The following is a 20,370-nucleotide window of genomic DNA, read 5'->3' as shown; positions in this document are numbered from 1 at the left end:
CCTTTAAATACTGACTGATTTCTTGTTTATCGTTGTTGATTTGAGGTCCATTTTGTGTTTGGAGAGTCATGGGAAGAAAACGCATTATTATTTTTTTTCTTGAGAGTATCTGGGTGATTTGATTAGTTGGGTATTGGTTTATCTCACTGATAGGCTGCTTCTGTGTTACAGATTTTCAGTGGCACTTTAAGATTACAAACTGTATGAACAGTTCTAAGAAAAATTAAACAGCCAGCTATAAGGGGTGAGCTCTTGCAATAATGTGCACCTAACCATGGCATACTTGCACGATGTGGCAGACTTACAAAAAATTACAAAATATATAATGTCGCTTGGGCACCAAAAAAGTCAAGAGCTTTTGAAGAAGCTGCTAGCACAGTATTGCAGGAAAGAATATAGAACACAAATCTAACATAAACAGTGTAGTGCTAAAAGTACCTTATATCACAAATGCAAAAGCATTCATACAATATACTATCCAGGCAAATAATTGTATAAAACTCAGAAGGGAAGAGTCCACCAAAAGGCTTGAAGGTGCACAGGGGATGATGTACAGAAGAGGAAGACGCCGTCGCCATCGCCCAATTACTGCTCTTACTATAATGATTTGACCCTCCCAAAGGAATGGTCAAATAGGCAGTTTAAATCCTTGGTTGGCATAAGGAGCCTCGGGTATGGATGGTCCACCAGCTTCTTTCCCCCCAACAGCACTCTCTCAAGATTCCAAGCCAATCCAGTGAAAAGATCAAAGAACTCCCACAATTGTCAAAAAAGAAAAGGAAGCATTTCCTAGTGTAGCAAATTCCATAACGCCATTTATTAATTAAAAGTAGAACACTTGCATGAGAAAAGATGAAACCAGCCTGGCATAAATACCACTGTTGTTCCAACTAACAAGATGGCCGCTACGATGACATTGCATGATGTGACTCCACTCTAAGCATCTTGTCCTCAGTGACATCGTCGGGGCAGACCTGACTTCTCTATTGCTTTTCAGTGGTGACAGAGCTACTTCTTCTGGTTATGGAGTCCTCCCTTTCTTTCACCCTGTTTCCCCAAAAGAAGCCAAGAAACCCACCCTGAGAATTTAAATGCTAGCCTGCCTCTCCATTTAGGTGGTCATCCTCAATCACCCCAGATGGGAGGAATGTTACGTCCTTATTAAACAGGAAAAAGTACTTTTTATTTTTTTCACTTTAGTAAGGGCCTGACTTCCCTGATCTGTTACCTCACTGTCAAGTGAACGTGGCTCAGTGGCTATTAAGGTCTCATTCACACAGGTGTTCAGCCTAATGCATTGTCAAGAGCTGCACAGGCTCTGCATCCAAGTCCATGCACCCGTCCCTACGTAACTGTCAAACACGGCTGTGCCGGTGGGTCCATGCAGCCGATGCATACCTATTCACATTACATGGCATGCCAGCTCAGTGCAAGGACAAAAAGTGAACCAATGGCTTTTCACAAAGCATGGTGCTGAATGCATGTGTGCGTGAGCCCTAAAGGCACCATCATTGGACAGGGGCACAGCAGTCAGCTAGGCTTATTTCTAAAGTTTGGGGAAGTAAACTAGAGGCACAGAGCAGAGAGAACGTTTTTTGTTTTTTTTTAAACAAAATAACTAGTAGGCATTTTGTGTTGTCTGTTCTTTGACACATTTTTTACTTTTATAAAAGTGTAAAATATCTGACATGTTCACTATAAAAGTTGCTGCAGGGAGATTGCACCTGGGCCCCTTTCACACTGGGGCAGGGGTGGCGTCGGCGGTAAAGCCCCGCTATTTTTAGCGGTGCTTTACCGCCAATTTCGCTGCACTATTTGGCCGCTAGCGGGGTGGTTTTACCCCCCCCCCCCCGATAGTGGCTGAGAAAGGGTTAAGAACCATCAAAAAGCGCCTCTGCAGGCGCATTGCCGGCGGTATAGCCGCGGTGTCCCATTGAGTTCAATGGGCGGGAGCGGTATACACACCGCTCCAAAGATGTGGCGAGCAGGACTTTTTTTACCGTCCTGCTAGCACACCGCTCCAGTGGGAAAGCCCTCAGGGCTTTCCCACTGGAGACACATCATCGGCTGTTTAGGGTCAGTTTGCAGGCGCTATTTTTAGCGTATTAGCGCCTGCAAAGTGACCCAGTGTAAAAGGGGTCTTGGATGTACTTTGGTAGATGTCTTGGTAACTGTGGCTATTTTTCTCTTATAGCTTCTTTACTTCAAGATAATTGCAATTTTATTTCCTACTTCGGATTTCTGGCACCCTGTAATCACTCCAGCTGTCACTGTGATGAGCCAGCTGTTGACTAAGGTAAGAGCACTTTCTGTTGTGTATTTCTTGTGCAAATGCTCCCAGCTGACTTGGCTGCGTCATGGCTATACGGGTGTTGCTTTAGGTAAAACCTGATTACTGTAGCTAAGGGGTGGTTTCCCTGTAATCTGGCATTCTAGTTCATACCTGTAATTTTCTGCTTTATGAATATATAAAAGGTAGAGTGTAAAAAATAAAAATGCCAAGAGTGGCAATATTATGCGTTTCATAAATACTAGATCTCTAGTAAGAAGTGTAACTTTCCTTTCAGTGTCCTGTGTCTTTACTGGAAGATGTGGCTGCAGGTCTCTTCATCTGCTCTATGTTCCTGGAATACGTGTCCTTGTCACAGAGGTTCGTTCCGGAGGTCATTAACTTCCTCCTGGGGGTCCTACACTTGGCCACACCACGCAGACCTTCTATTGGTATGTACTCACACTGAACAAAGTTAAAGACAACATTAGAGCCTTAAGATAACAAAATGGAGAAAATAAATCTACAGAAAATGAAGCAGTTGGTCACAACAACCTTGTCTAATTTCACAGTGAATTAAAATATTATACCTGACTGGTCACTGTGAACAGGTGCTTCAGGTTTTAGCATTTTTTTTCTGGACTTCTTGGCTACCCGCCCCTTACAAAACCTGCAACAGTAAAATCATTCTGTATATGCAATAAAGCATGCTTGTGTGGAGCCTAAGGGGTTAATCCTCTGCATTGTGTAAAAAGGCTGTTTAATCCTGTCTTCTCTGATTCCCCCCTTTCTTCTTTTACTGTCTCCAATCCATCTGCTGTTTTTTTTTTTTGTCTTGGGAGGGTGCATGTGATAAGCACAGGGCCATTCGGCACCATCCAGACAGAGGGGTCAGGGGTCCTGCAGCCTCATAGGACAGTCAGAGTAGAATGAAAACTTCTCCTACAAGCTTTAACCAGACACTGTTAGAAGTCACAAGACTTCCTTGTAGTTCTGAAAAGCTGAAGGTGACCCTTCTCTTTTTTTTTTTTTTTTTTTTAACCACTTAACCCCCGGACCATATTGCTGGTCAAAGACCAGGCCACTTTTTGCGATTCGGCACTGCGTCGCTTTAACTGACAATTGCACGGTCGTGCGACGTGGCTCCCAAACAAAATTGGCATCTTTTTTTTTTTTTTTTCACAAATAGAGCTTTCTTTTGGTGGTATTTGATCACCTCTGCGGTTTTTAGTTTTTGCGTTATAAACAAAAATAGAGCGACAATTTTGACAAAAAAAATGAATATTTTTAACTTGTTTTGCTATAATAAATATCCCCCAAAAATATATAAAAAAAAACATTTTTTTTCCCTCAGTTTAGGCCGATATGTATTCTACATATTTTTCGTAAAAAAAAAAATCGCAATAAGCGTTTATTGATTGGTTTGCGCAAAAGTTATAGCGTTCCAAAATAGGTTCCAAATAGTTCCCTGGGTGTGTTCTAACTGAAGAGACTGACTGGGGGAGAGACTAGTGTGAGACTGACAGGGGGAAATGACTGATCGCTGTTCATACATTGTATGAACAGACGGTCAGGCATTTCTCCCCTGACACACAGAGCTCCCGGTTCTCACTCTGTAACGAGCGATCGCGGGTGCCTGGCGGCAACTGCGCCCGCCGGGCACGCGCGCCAGGATCAAGGGCGGTGCGCATGCGCGCCCCTATTGGCTGCTGGGAGAGATGACGTATAGCTACGTGATCTCGCCCAGCAGAGCCGACCTGCCGCTGTATAACTGCGGCGGCTGGTCGGCAAGCCGTTAAAGACCTTTTGTTTCTCATACGCTAAAATGTAGCCACCCAAGTTTAACTTATGTCCTTTTTTATTTTTGTTACCCAATGGAATACACAGGAAAATGCTAATAATTAACATGTCCTTAAAATAGGCTGACCAGACGTCCCCCATTTTCCGGGTACAGTACCCGGATTAAGGACACTGTTCCCAGACCAATTCTGTCCCCGGGGTAGTGGCGCCACTTCCGCCGCAGTAGCCATGGCACTATTTTCTGTTTTTGACGGCTCAGTCGCAGGGGGTGGTCGCTTCCATTTTTCCCTGGCATTTTAGCTAGATCGCCACATAAGACTGCAGTGAACTTTCCACGGAAGTGGGAGCAGATATCTGGATTTGGCGGGTATCCACTCCCCCCTGAAAGGTGCCAAATGTGGCACCGGAGGGGGGGGGGGGGAATCCGATCCGCGGAAGTTCCCCATTCTGGGTGGAACTCCGCTTTTAAGTGCATTTATTTTATTTTTATTTTTTTTTTAAATGTGTATGGCTCAGCTTTGTACTTTAGTTGGCTGCAGACTTTGGGTGTAAACTTTATTCAAAGATCTCGAGCATACCTTGTATTCCAAGGGATTTCTCCACCACTACTCCCACTTCATTTAGTTTAAATGGGCAGTTTGACAGCCAGGTCTTTTTTTGTGTTTCAAGAGCACCGACCGCAGCTTCTGTGTATGATCTTTCGCAAAATTGTTTAATGTCAATTTGTTTTGTTTAGTACTTGCACTATATTGTCAAAAGTTTTGAGTCACCTGCCTTTACAAGAGCATGAACTTTAATCGCATCCCAATATTGTTATTGTGAGGTCAGGCACTGATGTTGGAGGAGAAGGCCTGGCTTGCAGTCTCCACACTAATTCATCCCAAAGGTGTTCTATCCTTGCTGGTAACTGAGTGCTGCAAAGTTTAAGTGAATAAGGGATGCCAAGGATGTGTGCCCAGATTCAAAGCACAGCTTCCTATCATTAGAAAACTGGAGCATGCACTGAAAAAGGATAATTAGCTGATAACGAAGTAGAAGAAAATGATCAAGCAGGTATTAAGTAGCCAAAAATATAATAATAAAATAAGCATTGATCACAAAAGGAGTCAGGGAGGAATATGCACGTCTAAAGCCTCATACACATGATCGGATTTCCATCGGACAAATCCGTGGAATTTTTGTCAGACGAGTGTTGGCCATGAACTTGTTCTGCATACAAACGGCAAAACTTTGTCGGTTAAACGACGTGGTTTTCTGCTCGTTTGTACTTTGGATTTTTTTCCGACTGACTTTTGTACACACGATCCGATAATCCGACTTCACACATTTCCGATGGAGCGTAAAAACGGTCCGACAAAACCCTGCCATCACGCAATAACCATCACACAATTTCCATCAGAAAATCTGATCGTGTGTACGAGGCTTAAGGCTTCATGTACACGGGACGTTTTTATAACCTCTCCTGAACGATTTAACTTGACAGATAGTAACCGGCGTTTAAAATGTCAGTTTTGCCGTGTTTATATGCGACGATTAGCGTCTTTTTGCGTTTTTTTTTCTCCAAATACCCAAAAATGAAAAACGCTTGACAATGAAACGCGGCTAAATGCGACGTGTTTGGCGCTTGAAATGCCTGTAAACTTCTGAACAATTTTTTTTGCATTCTAAAAAATGCGTCCAAACTCCATTCCCTAGAAACAACCCTGTGTATACGGACAGATAACATACATAGAGGAGAGTTCAGGGGCAGTTAAAAAAGACACCTGCTCCTTAACGTCCGTTTAGCAGCAGCAGTGTACATGAGGCCTCAAGGCCCCTTTCCCACTGGGGTGTTAGGTGCAGTGGCGGTAAAGCGTCGCCATTTTTAGCGGCGCTTTACCACTTATTTAGCGGCGCTATTCGGCCGCTAGCGGCTGAGAAAGGGTTAAAACTAGGGTTGTCCCGATACTAGTATCAGTACCGATACCAAGCATTTGCCCGAGTACTTGTACTCGGGCAAATGCTTCACCCGATACTTGTACAGTCAGCGGCGATCAGTGCGTGGGGAAGTTACAAGCATCGATCACCGCTGTATAGATTTAAAAGTAATTTTTCTGCTTCTCCCCCCCGCGCGGCTTTCAGCTGCTTTAAAATCAGCGGTGATCAGTGCTTGTAACTCCCCCACACACGATCACCGCTGACTGTCCCGTATCCTCCTCCAGCCCCCCACCGTTTTGCTGCAGTCTCTCTCCCTCAGTGTCCCCCACCGTGCTGCTCTCTCCCTCAGTGTCCCCCACCGTGCTGCTCTCTCCCTCAGTGTCCCCCACCGTGCTGCTCTCTCCCTCAGTGTCCCCCACCGTGCTGCTCTCTCCCTCAGTGTCCCCCACCGTGCTGCTCTCTCCCTCAGTGTCCCCCTCCGTGCTGCTCTCTCCCTCAGTGTCCCCCACCGTGCTGCTCTCTCCCTCAGTGTCCCCCACCGTGCTGCTCTCTCCCTCAGTGTCCCCCACCGTGCTGCTCTCTCCCTCAGTGTCCCCCACCGTGCTGCTCTCTCCCTCAGTGTCCCCCACCGTGCTGCTCTCTCCCTCAGTGTCCCCCACCGTGCTGCTCTCTCCCTCAGTGTCCCCCTCCGTGCTGCTCTCTCCCTCAGTGTCCCCCTCCGTGCTGCTCTCTCCCTCAGTGTCCCCCTCCGTGCTGCTCTCTCCCTCAGTGTCCCCCTCCGTGCTGCTCTCTCCCTCAGTGTCCCCCTCCGTGCTGCTCTCTCCCTCAGTGTCCCCCTCCGTGCTGCTCTCTCCCTCAGTGTCCCCCTCCGTGCTGCTCTCTCCCTCAGTGTCCCCCTCCGTGCTGCTCTCTCCCTCAGTGTCCCCCTCCGTGCTGCTCTCTCCCTCAGTGTCCCCCTCCGTGCTGCTCTCTCCCTCAGTGTCCCCCTCCGTGCTGCTCTCTCCCTCAGTGTCCCCCACCGTGCTGCTCTCTCCCTCAGTGTCCCCCTCCGTGCTGCTCTCTCCCTCAGTGTCCCCCTCCGTGCTGCTCTCTCCCTCAGTGAACCCCACGTTGAGTATCGATTTACTCGGCGTAACGTTATCTTTTACAATATAAAAAAAATTGAGCTAACTTTTACTTGTAAACACCAAATCTCAGAAAAAGGCTTGATTATATTATATATAAGTTTATTTTGTCGACACCGATCGTCAAAAGTCTGGAAAACATCCAAAAATGTATAATGCTGATATCTGGGGTAAATCCAACGCTACCCTTGTCGCGGGGCTCCTCCTACCCCCGCACCCCGAGTCTCCTACCCCCGCACCCCGAGTCTCCTACCCCCGCACCCCGAGTCTCCTACCCCCGCACCCCGAGTCTCCTACCCCGCACCACGAGTCTCCTACCCCGCACCACGAGTCTCCTACCCCGTTCACGTTTACCAACAAATTAGATGGAGACACCTTCATCTCCATCTCTGCACCTCAACTGCACAGAATAAATGGAGCGGATTAACTCTTCACAATGCTTCCTGTCCATTCATAAAATGAAGCATAGTAATCACAGTTTACTACACTTCAGTTATGAATGATCGGTGTCATTTCAGACAAGAAGGGGTCGGTAAATAACATATTAATTGGCTCCTTCACCGCTCTCCATCCTGACCCATCCCCCACAGTAGCCGGCGGGAGAGGAGAGAGGGGGACCCAGAAACACTGTGGTGGAGGGGCAGGAGACACCATAGAGGAGTGAGGGCCTGAAGAAGGATGGGGGGAATGGAGAGAAGTGGGTAAGGGTGACCAGATGTCCCTGATTTCCGGGAACAGTCCCTGTATCACCCCCAATCTCTGTACCCACTCCACCCCCAACCCCCATGACAGAAACGGACATGGGAAGCTCACAGTATGCAGTGAAATCTGATTAAGAAAGGAAAATATCACAAGGCCTCTCTAGTGGGTTGGGTCCTTTTATTGCAGAAATGCAGCTGACATTTGTATCCGCTTGCAGATATTTGAGCTGGGCGACGCGTTCCTTATCTGCCAGTAATACTGCTTAACTCTATTCATCCAGAATAATCGGGACTTATTTTTATTCAGTTAGATATTTTGGGAGTATTACCTGCTTGGCAGAGGACAAGGAGATTATAATTCTGCTACTTTTTTTTTGGCAAGGGTGTAATATTTATTTTTGTGTTGGGTATTCCCTTCTGTCTGCGCATGGAAAGTGTGCAAGCATTTAAAGAGAAATATGGGGCTGTTATTGCTAAATGCCTTCTGAAAATCCTAGTTGCCTGGCTATTATACTTTGAGACACTAACCCAAAACAATCATGCAGCAAGTGAAGTCAGAACTCCTCCTCTGTGTACCTGTTTTGTTTTAGTGACTTAGAAAACCACTGGATTTCTGTAAATGCCAGTCAACAGCATTTTCAGAAGGGGAGGCCGGCAATGGCAAACCATGTATTTCTCTACATGCTGGTTCCCTATAAAAATTGGTGAAAGCCAAGATAAAATGTATATATTGTAGTAGTCTTGCCTGCTAGGCTGGAGACCTGACTGCTGCAATTAAAGGGGTTTTAAAGGTTAGTTTTTTTATTTTATAAATAGGTTCCTTTAGACCCCTTTCACACTGAGGACTTTTTCAGGCGTTTTAGTGCTAAAAAATAGTGCCCAAATACCGCCTGAAAAACTCCCGCCCTGCAGTCTCAATGTGAAAGCTTGGGGGCTTTCACACGAGCGGTGTACTAGCAGGACCGCTCCATATGTCCTGTTAGCAGCATCTTTGGAGCGGTGAAGGAGCAGTGTGTTTACCACTCCTTCCCACTGAAAGCAATGGGAAACCGTGGTAGTACCGCCAGCAATGTGCCTCTGCAGAGGCGCATTGCCAGCAGTATTAACCCAGTTTTGGCCGATAGCGGGGGTTAAAACCGCACCGCTAGCGCCCGTATACCGCCGCAATTCCGACAGTATAGCACCGCTATTTACCGCCACCGCACCTCCCGTCCCAGTGTGAAAGGGGCCTTAAGCTAGTGCATTGTTGGTTCACTTAACCTTTCCTTCGATTTCCCTTCTAAATGTTTGTTTTTATTTGTCTGAATTTCTCACTTCCTGTATCTCCTCAGTAAACTTGCCCCCATCATCTGGCTGGGGGTTAGTCAGCCAGAACAGCTTACTGAGGAGGAACAGGAAGTGAGAAATTCAGACAAAGAAAAAAACATTTTAGATGGCAAATGGAAGGAAAAGGTAAGTGAACCAACAATGCACTAGCTTAAAGCGGGGGTTCACCCTCTATAAAAAAATATATATATTTTTTTTTCCTCTAGCATTAAATTCGGCATAGTAGCGCGAGCTGTGCAATTGTATATTGAAGATTCCGGGGAATGGGCGTTCCTATGGAGAGGGAAGGTGATTGACGGCCGGCCCTGGCACGTCACGCCTCTCCGGAAATAGCCGAAATAGGCTTGGCTCTTCACGGCGCCTGCGCATAGCCTGTGCGCAGGCGCTGTGAAGAGCCGAGACCTACTCCGGCTGTCTTCGGGGAGCGTGACGTGCCAGAGCCGGCCGTCAATCATCCTCCCTCTCCATAGGAACGCCCATTCCCCGGAATCTTCAACGCCCATTCCCCGCGGGAGTCGGAATCTTCAATATACAATTGCACAGTGAGTACGGGGATTAAAAAAATACAGACAGGCATACTGTAGCTCGCGCTACTATGCCGAATTTAATGCTAGACTGTTGTTAAGGAGGGTGAACCACCGCTTTAAAGGAACCTATTTAGAAAATAAAAAACAAACCTTTATAACCCCTTTAACCACTTCCCGACCGCCGCATGTATATGTACGTCCACAGAATGGCACGTACAGGCAAATGGGCGTACAGGTACGTCATTGCCTTTCCTCTGGTCAGGGGGTCCGATCGGGACCCCCCCCCCCCCCCCCGCTACATGCGGCGGTCGGATTCCCGCGGGGAGCGATCCGGGACGACGGTGTGGCTATTCGTTTATAGCCGCTCCGTCGCGATCGCTCCCCGTTCTTCACTGTGGCGGCTGCATCGATCGAGTCATCCCTTTTTATAGGGAGACTCGATCGATGACGTCAGTCCTACAGCCACACCCCCCCTACAGTTGTAAACACACACTAGGTGAACCCTAACTCCTACAGCGCCCCCTGTGGTTAACTGCCAAACTGCAACTGTCATTTTCACAATAAACAATGCAATTTAAATGCATTTTTTGCTGTGAAAATGACAATGGTTCCAAAAATGTGTCAAAATTGTCCGAAGTGTCCGCCATTATGTCGCAGTCACGAAAAAAATTGCTGATCGCCGCCAATAGTAGTAAAAAAAAAAATAATAATAAAAATGCAATAAAACTATCCCCTATTTTGTAAACGCTATAAATTTTGCGCAAACCAACCGATAAATGCTTATTGCGATTTTTTTTTTTTTTTTTTACCAGAAATAGGTAGAAGAATACGTATCGGCCTAAACTGAGGAAAAAAAATGTTTTTATATTTGTTTTTGGGGGATATTTATTACAGCAAAAAGTAAAAAATATTGAATTTTTTTCAAATTTGTCGCTCTATTTTTGTTTATAGCGCAAAAAATAAAAACCGCAGAGGTGATCAAATACCACCAAAAGAAAGCTCTATTTGTGGGGAAAAAAGGATGCCAATTTTGTTTGGGAGCCACGTCGCACGACCGCGCAATTGTCTGTTAAAGCGACGCTGTGCCGATTTGTAAAAACGCCTTTGGGCAGTAGCAGTAGCATCTTGTTCACAGTTCAGGTTTTTGTTCATGTGATCCTGTGTTTTGTCCATGCAGGGGAAAGAAACGGGTGCAAGCAGACCTTGCAGTGAAGGGCAATTTACCCGTACACTGCCTGAGCCCCTCTCCCTTCTCAAATCATCTACTTTTAGGGCCCTTTCACACCGAGCACTTGGATGCATGTTGAACTGCACTCCAACTGCGTAGCCCAAAATCAAGGTAATCATATGGGAATAGTTCACATCATTGCAGTTCTATGCTGTTAAAAAATAAAATAAAAGAGCATGCTGCATTTTCCACCTCGCAAACACAGGTAACGCACATCTAATGCACTGCACCATGCCTCTTTATGCCAAAAAAGCTAAACCCAAAAACATATTGACAACTGCACTGCCAATGCAGCACAAAACGCATGCAAAGTGTGTGTCATTTGCGCTTCAAATGCATTTAAGCATGCAGTCAAAAACGCAGTTATGTGCAGTTTCTGGTGTGAATAGGCCCTTGGGTGTATAAGCTCAGGCACACTGGCACTAGTCGGGTAGCCAGACCCAGTGCATAGACAAGGCAATATGCCTTCTGTCCTAAAGCTTCAGTTCAGAGCAACTCGCCACTGTTTTTTTAATGCCACTCCAACTCAAGCCAGTGCTCCTGTTAATGCCCATGAGCTACACCATTGGACGGCTCAGGTCACAGGCACAGTGTACAGAACCGATCAGAGTGGCTTCATACCATATCATTGGCGTGACCAGTCGGTGTTCACAAATGTAAACAGTACTACTGTTTACATCTGAAAGCCCACCCCTTCCTCTTAATACAGAAGAATGATGGACAAATGAATGAGCAATCATTTGTTCGTTTCAGAGCAAAAGGAGCAGCAGAATCGGGGTGGGGGGATTTTTATTAACCCCTTCACCGCCCACTCCTCCCTTGTACATGCAATGTCCCTAGTGACCTGTATATTAACCATTCACATACCTTATCCTAAACATTAACCCCTTCACCACCTCCTCTCCCTGTGTTTGGCTAATAAACCATTAGCAAGTTTTTTGCTTCAACCCCCTCAATATCAGAATTTCAATTCCCAAAAATTGTGGCAATAAATGAAATCACTTTGGGGTGTCTACTTTCTAAAGGGGTACTTTGGGGTGTTGTCCTACTGTCCTGGTATTTTTATTCTGTTTTATAACAAAGTAAGGGAAAGACACATTTTTTTCAAGCTTTGTCATTTTTTTGTTTATAAAGCAGATATACTACCAGTACAGCTCTGTGTCTATATAACATTTTTTATGTTTTATTTTTTGAGTTCCTTTTGGGTACACTTTTTTTGCATTCCAAGCAGTCGTGCCTTTATTGTTCCTACCACTAGATGCTCTGTCCAACCGCAACAGCTGTCAGCCTCTCATCCTAAGTTTTTTTTTTTTTTTTTTTTTTTTTTTTTTTTTTCGGAATTCTGATTTCAATAAATGTTTGTGTTACATCACAGGAAGTAGTAGTTTTTCCTCATACTGATGTCGTGTCTCACACTTGGCTGTATCTTGACAGGTTACTCAGTTGTTCCTCCATTTAAACACCATGGGAAGTCCTCTGAACTTCTGCTGACAGATAGTGATGAAGACGTTGAGTGTTGGAAGAAAACACAAATGCCACTGACCGCAATCAATGGGCTTAACACAGAGGACCAAACTGAGATCAATCATTTTAGGTGAGCATATCGTACATCAATACTCCTGTGTCCAGTACCAGACTGCAGTGTAAAGAAAATACCTAGCTCAAATTTGCAAAGAGAATTTGTTTAGCTTGTTGGTAATAATCATATAAACATAATAAATCATTTAAAAAACGTAGGGGGAATTACCAAAAGGTGTGGCAAGCGTAATGCGTGCACCACTTTTCTAAACTTGATAAATAGAGTAGATGTTGCTCCTAATTAACAAAAGGCACACAAGACCCCTTGTTGATTAGATATGTTCTGCTCTGTGTTCTAGGCTGTATGTGTTAGCTGCATGCTTCCTCTACCAATACCCACCCCCTACCCTACCCGCTGAGTGCAGGAGGGAGGAGAAGGGCTGTGCAGGCTCTGCTCGTACAAGCGGATTTAGGAATGTGAGATGTCTGCTGCTATAGTTATTATTAAACTCTACTTGCTGTAGTTATCATGAAGATATTTAAGGTCCTAATGCAGTTCTGAAAGGTTATATGTTTTAAATGTGATTTATGTGACTTCCATTATACAAGCATTTTATAGTTTTATACGTGGAAACAACGTATTTAATATACTGTATTGTCTAGAGGTAGACCGATATGGGTTTTTCTCTGGCCGATGCCGATATTTAGAAATCTGGGCGGCTGATGGCCGATATATGATGCCGATTTTTGCGGCCGATATTTTAGGCCGATTTTTATTTTTTATTGGTGGCACTGGATGGCACTAATTGGCACTGGAAGGAAGATGGCACTAGCAGAAGGCACTTATTTGCACTGGCAGGTTGCACTGGATGGCACTGAAAGATGGTACTAGCAGGTGGCACTGATTGGCAGATGGCACTGGCAGGTGGCACTGGGTGGCAATAGTAAGCACTGGTTGGCATTGGCAGGTGGCACTTATGGCTTTAGTTGGCACTGATAGGTGGCACTGGATCGCACTGGCAGGTGGCACTGGATGGAAGGCGGCACTTACTGGTATTGGCACTGGCAGGTGGCATTGGCGGATGGCACTGGATGGTGGCGCTGGTATTGTTACTGGCAGATGGCAAGTGGCACTGGCAGGTGGCACTGGTGCAAAAAAAATGGTGTCACCCCCCCCTCAGTACAGACCCCCTCTCCATCCAGTATAGACACCCCCCCCTGCCCCCCGTAGTACAGACACCAGAGCGGTGTGTGTCCCACGAGCGCGGGCCCCACCTCCTCTGTGGGCGTTAACAGAGGAGGGACGCCGCACTGGGTGTACCAAGATGGCCGCGGCTCCGGAGCTAGGCTGAAGCCGCGGCCTTTCCTGATGCTGTGACCGCGGCGGCAATTCGCGGATTGCCGCCGCGGTCACAGCATCAGGAAAGGCCGCAGCTCCGGCCTAGCTCCGGAGCCGTGGCATCGCTAGCGGGAATTGTAAAATATCGGCCCGATTTGGATAAAAATCGGCCGATGCCGATTTCTCCAAAACGACCAAATATCGGCCGATATATCGGCCTGCCGATATATCGGTCGACCTCTAGTATTGTCACTAATATGGCTATATTGCTTTCTTACAGGCTGACGTGTGTTGCAGTGAGCTTAGACTTGGTAAAAAGATGTGTGAAAATGTATGGATCTTTACCAGCCTTCCATGAGATTTTTAATCCAATTTTCCTGCTTATCCAAAAACACCTTCCACGAAGCACGTATCCACAGGAGATCCAGGTACATTTTTTTTTTTTCAATGTAAATACAGCATGGTTTCAGGTGAAAACGGAGCTTGCATTTGTGATCAGTTGTATTCTTTTGACATCATTCACAGTTTATTGATGAGGGTATTTTATCTGTCCCTGACCTACTTCTGAGTTGCATCAGTCTGCTTCAAGCTGCTTTATGTATTCCTGTTGACACATCATGTGTTACAGGCACTAAAGAAGTTGTCACTTTTGTTGTCCATGCATGTAATGGCAAACGTATTTCATATGGAGTTCAGTGATCTCCTGCTCATAAATAATCATCATATACCCCTAAAATTTTAATAAGATTTTTTGCCAGGGGTGATCTCTCCATTTTATTGGCTATGATCATATATTGATCATTATTAATATGGTAATTTATGGATTTAAATCTCCCATCTAAGTTTCACTTTCACTAGTCTTTGGGATTGACACACACGCACACACAGTTGGGTCTAGAGGTCGACCGATATATCGGCCGATATTTGGCATTTTTAAATTAATCGGCATCGGCCGATTTGTGCTTTAAAAATGCAGATTTAAACTTCAGCACCGCGACTTGCAAAAAGCTTCTGTAATAGAAGTCAATGTAAGTTGCCTGAAGCTTCCCGTAGAAGACCTTCTCTCTCTCCTGGGCAGCCTGCCAAGTTTTAGAAAAGATATACAATGTTGCTACTTATCAATTAACTGAACTGTGTAGGAGAATTCTCCGTTTAACCATTTAAAGGCTAAATCTTTTTTGACACTTGATGCTTACAAGTAAAAATCCTGTATTTTCTGCTAGAAAATAAGTTGGAACCCCCAAACATTATATATTTTTTTTTAGCAGAGACCCTAGGAAATAAAATAGCGATTGCTGCAATATTTAATGTTACACGGTATTTGCGCAGCGGTCTTTCAAACACATTTTTTTGGGAAAAAAATATACTTTAACAAAAAAAAAAAAAAACAGTAAAGTTAGCCCATATTTTTTTTTTCATCCAAAAGTTTTCATTACCTGTTTTTGTGTAATATATATATATATATATATATATATATATATATATATATATATATATATATATATATATATATATATATATATATATATATATATATATATATATATATATGTGTAATACACAAAAACAGGTAATGAAAACTTTTGGACATAAAAATATGGGCTAACTTTACTGTTTAGCCCAAAAGCGCCTGAAAAATCGGCTTAACATATCGGCCCAAAAAAATCGGCATCATAAATCGGCTATCGGCCGCCGCGATTTCTAAATATCGGCATCGGCCAGAGAAAAACCCATATCGGTCGACCTCTAGTTGGGTCCATATATATTTGGACACAGGCACAATTTTTTTCAGATATTTACTAAAAACATATTCTAACTATAAGGTCTAGAATGCATATGGACTGAAAGTGCGCGCTCTCAGGTTTAATTTGTTGGTTATTTCTTCATCAATTAAGCAGGTAAAAGGTCTGGAGTTTATTCTAAGTGTGGTATTTGCATTTGGAATCTATTGCTGTGAACCTACATCATGCTTTCAAAGGAGCTGTCCGTGCAAGTGAAACAGGCCACTGTAAGGCTTTACAAATTAAACAAGTCCATCAGAGAGATGGCAGCAACATTGGGAGTGGCCAAATTAACAGTTTGGTACATCCTGAGGAAAGAACTCCCTGCCGAGCTCTGCAACATAAAAAGGCCTGGATGTCAATGGAAGCCAACAGTGCTGGATGACTGCAGGATCTTCTCTATGTTAAAGAAAAACCCATTCACAACATCCAGACAAGTGAAACACACTCTCCAGGCAGTGGGTCTATCATTGTCAAAGTCTACAATCAAGAGAAGAATTCACGAGAGCAAATACAAGAGGATTCACCACAAGGTGCAAACCTTTTTTATAAGCCTGAAAAGTGGAATAGAATTTGCCAAAAAAAAATCAAAAAAAAATAGCCATACCAGTTCTGGAAAAGCATTCTCTGGATGGATGAAACCAAGATTAATCTGTACCAGAATGACAGGAAGAAAAAGTGTGAAGAAGGCTTGGAACAGCTCATGATCCAAAGCACACGTCATCTGTAATACATGGTAGAGCTTAAAGTGTAATGGCATGGGCATGCATGGCTTCCAGTGGCGCTGGGTCATTGGTGTTTGTTGATGATGTGACAGAAGACAGAAATGCCGAGATCAATTCTGAAGTGTTTAGAGATATACTGTCAGCCCAGATTCAGCCAAATGAAGCAAAGTTGATTGGCCGGTGCTTCACAATACAGATGGATAATGATCCAAAACACACTGCAAAAGCAGCCCAGAAGCTTTAGAAGGAAAAGAGGTGGAATATTCTGCAATGGCCGAGTCAATCACCTGATCTCGGCCCAATTGAGAATGCATTTCACTTGCTGAAGCCAAAACTAAAGGCAGAAAGACCCACAAAGAACAGCTAAAGACAGCTGCAGTTAGAGCCTGGCAAAGAATCAGAAATTGGGAAACCCCGTCTTTGTTATGGTCCATGGGTTCCAGACTTCAGGCAGTCATTGCCAGTGAAGGATTCTCAACAAAATATAAAATAACATTCTATTTATGATTATATTCATTTGTCCAAATACATTTGAGCCCCTGAAAATGGGGAAACTGTGTAAAAAGGTGGTTGCAGTTTTTGAAATTTGTACTTGGTATTTATGTTCAACCCCTTGAATTAAAGCTGAAAGTCTGCACTTCAAATTCATTTGGATTGTTTAATTTTAATTTTATTCTGGTGGCATACACAGCCAAAAGTATGAAAGTGTGTGTGTATGTGTGTAATAATAATAATAATAATAATAATAAAAAAATATATATAATATTTGGGCCCCTCCAAAATGTACTTACATTTTTTTAGATTTGAAATTAAAGGGGTTGTAAAGATAAAAAAAAATCCCCTAAATAGCTTCCTTTACCTTAGTGCAGTCCTCCTTCACTTCCCTCATCCTTCCATTTTTCTTTTAAATGTCCTCATTTCTTCTGAGAAATCCTCACTTCCTGTTCTTCTGTCTTTAACAACACCGTAATGCGAGGCTTTCTCCCTGGTGTGGAGAAAGCCTGAGGGGGCGAGCAGGAGTGTCAGGACGCCCACTAACACGCAGCTCCTTTCTCTATCTGCAAAGTAGAGAGTGTCCTGACTTGCCAGCTCGCCCCCTTCCCCCTCAAGAGGCTTTCTCCACACCAGGGAGAAAGCCTTGCATTACTGTGTGGAATTACAGTAAACATTCTTTACCTTTTACAACCCCTTTAACTAGGTCCACATCAACCATGTTGTTGCCACCTCTCATAATGCTTTCTTTTACACCACGGGTGCGCTTTAATGTGTTTTTTTTTATTTTATTTATTTTTTTTGTTTCAAATTACAGACAAGACATATATTTATAATATATTTTATTAGTATTACATATTGTGCTCTAAGGCGGTTGCAACTTTTATGAATTAACCCTTTTTTTTTTTTTTTTTTTCAGGATATGTGCCAAAATATTGTAGATGATATTGAAAGACTTGGAAAGAAACCCTACAAACCACTCATGTTTGATAAACAGGCACCTGTCCAGATGAAAATGTTCACACCAAAAGTTATGCCTGTGTGAGTATGGGAAAAAAAGTCAAAAATGGGGAAAAGGATAAAGAACATTGATCGAAAAAAGCATCTGGGCGAGTCTGCTATTAAAGCGGAATTAAACTCCACTTTTTTTTTTTTTCTTTTTAAATAAATGGGCCCCAGGAGGTATATGCCAAAATGTGCTAGTATACAAAGCATATTCATGTATTATGGCAGACTTGCCTGTCAAACAATCCCCGCCAGCCCTGCCGCTGGCCAGGGGCTGCTACCATATTCTCCTGGTCTTTCTTCCAAGTTCCGATTTGCTAAGTTGTGATGATTTCACTTCAATGCATGTGCATGAGCGTGACACCACTGCACAGAGCAGCGCCCTAAATGCGTGCTGGCCCGCTCATGCGCAGTTTAAAAGGGTCTCTACGGTCACAAAAAACACTGACGGGTAGGCTTTTTATATTTTTATAATTTCTGCTCTAAAGTGTTACTGAACCCAGTAATATGAAAATGGTTTATCCCCCACCCACAGTGCCCACAGCTTATAAATCTCCTTTATACATTAAAATATTGCCACGTTGTACCTTTTTGGGTGATCTGTGTACCACGGTTACATCATAAACTGCACAGTTTCTTCAGTGCTGAGAGTTCAGGAAGGTGGAGGAGTATATACTGCTCCTCCACCACCCCATAGATGCTGCTTGCAGGACGTCCTGCAAGCGCACTGCCCCAGTGTGAAAGCATTTGGGCTCTCTCACTGGGGCTGCAGGGGAGGCGTTTTTCAGGCACTTTACAGGTGCTATTTTTAGTCCAAACACCTGAAAAATTGTCTGTAAATGAACGGGTAATACAGGCTGGTTCTCAAGTTGTTAAAGCAGTATTCCACCCGCGATTTTTTTTATTTTTTAAAGTCAGCAGCTACTCAGTGTAGTTGCTGACTTTTAATAAGGACACTTACCAGTCCTAGTCACCCGCAATGTCGGTCCCCCTGACCACGATCGCTCGGTCCTGGCGCCTCCATCTTTACTAAGGGAAACAGGTAGTGAAGCCTTACGGCTTCACTGCCCGTTTCCTACTGCGCATGCCTGACTCGCATGACGCTTTGTGAATAAGCGGCAGCCTCTTGGGATACACACAGTTCTCAGAAGGCAGCGCGGCTCATTCACAAGAAGACACAGCGACGTAAGACGAGCCAGAAGATCCACCGCCGTGGAAGAGGCAGAAGAGCTACTTCTGCATAGCAACCGCCCTTTCAGGTGAGTATAAAGAAATGTTTTTTCAATTTTTTTTTTAAGATTTTTAGGGGGGGGGGTGGAACTCCACTTTAAACTATTGCAATATTAAATCTAGGCACTAGAGCGTGGATCCAAAAACACCACAATCCTAAAGCCCCATACACACCGTTAGATTTCCTGACGATTTTTGACTTCAGATTTACCAAAACCATGTAGTGCAAGGGCCTGCCTGATTGAATACAAATTGAAACTCTTAAGGTTTGACCTCCTATTATATGGTTTTGGTAAATCTGAAGACAAAAATCTGCAGAAAATTGAATAGTGTGTAAGGAGTTTAGGGCTTGTGGTGTTTTTTTTATCTACGCTCTAGTGGCTATATTTAATATTGCAGTAGCTTAACTTGAGAACCAGCCTGTGATACCCCTTCATTACCAGACAATTTTTCAGTGCAGTGATAGTTTGACTGATAATTACTCTGTTGCACAACACTGTGCCTAATTTTTTATTTTATTTTTTTGTGAGAGTGATAGAGGGTTCTTTTTGTGGTGTTTTTTTTCTCCTATAAATAGTTAGAGAAACTTTTTATTACATTTTTTTTTTTTTTGTGTTATGTTTTTTTGTAGTGCATTTAAAGCAACACTTTAGAAATACATGTTCACCACTCCTCCATTATTAAATGTAGTAGTAGTAGTATAGTAGTAAAGTTCTTAATTACAGCCTCAACCATTTTAACCGTTTTGCAGTGATGTCAAAGTTTTTCTTATCTTCATATCATGCTTTGCTGATTTTAAATCTGTTAACAAATTAGCAATATATACCATGTGTCAGAATAAGTTGCCTTCATTTTTAGTAGAGCGCATATGAAGATACACAGGCATTGGATTTAAAGCACACACACCTCTCATGTACTGCATCTGGCAGACATTCCGATGCTTACTTCAGCAAGAGGGTCTCCTTTGGTTGAGCACTGGAAATAAATACTGGAGACCACTGTGTCTGGGACTCTGCAGAACAAATTCATTCTAGAGAATCTAAAGAGAGCACACAATACAAAGCTTCAGCACCAAGTACCAGGGAGCAGCTTCCTTGTACAAAGCTTAATACAGAAAACTTTAAAGCGGGGGTTCACCCTTAGAGGGCACTTTTTCCCCATAGCTTCCTGCTCGTTTTCTCTAGGGGAATCGGCTATTTGTTTTAAAATATGTGCAGTACTTACCCGTTTACGAGATGCATCCTCTCCGTCGCTTCCGGGTATGGGCTTCGGGAATGGGCGTTCCTTCTTGATTGACAGTCTTCCGAGAGGCTTCCGACGGTCGCATCCATCGCGTCACGATTTTCCGAAAGAAGCCGAACGTCGGTGCGCAGGCGCAGTATAGAGCC

At 43.9% G+C, this 20,370-nt stretch overlaps 1 protein-coding gene across 1 annotated transcript in view; it reads left to right on the top strand.

Moving 5' to 3' along the window:
- NOP14 (NOP14 nucleolar protein) overlaps positions 1 to 20,370 on the top strand; it is a 48,925-nt gene that overhangs the window by 24,241 nt on the left and 4,314 nt on the right. The window contains exons 12-16 of the mRNA XM_040335338.1: positions 2,195 to 2,296; positions 2,568 to 2,721; positions 12,327 to 12,486; positions 14,030 to 14,177; positions 17,667 to 17,788. Of these exons, the coding sequence (XP_040191272.1) occupies positions 2,195 to 2,296; positions 2,568 to 2,721; positions 12,327 to 12,486; positions 14,030 to 14,177; positions 17,667 to 17,788 (686 nt within the window). The remainder of the gene's footprint in view (positions 1 to 2,194; positions 2,297 to 2,567; positions 2,722 to 12,326; positions 12,487 to 14,029; positions 14,178 to 17,666; positions 17,789 to 20,370) is intronic.

The sequence above is a fragment of the Rana temporaria genome, chromosome 1 (genome assembly GCF_905171775.1).
Source record: "Rana temporaria chromosome 1, aRanTem1.1, whole genome shotgun sequence".
In the NCBI taxonomy this organism is placed as follows: domain Eukaryota; kingdom Metazoa; phylum Chordata; class Amphibia; order Anura; family Ranidae; genus Rana; species Rana temporaria.
This window is presented reverse-complemented; position numbering and strand designations above follow the sequence as displayed.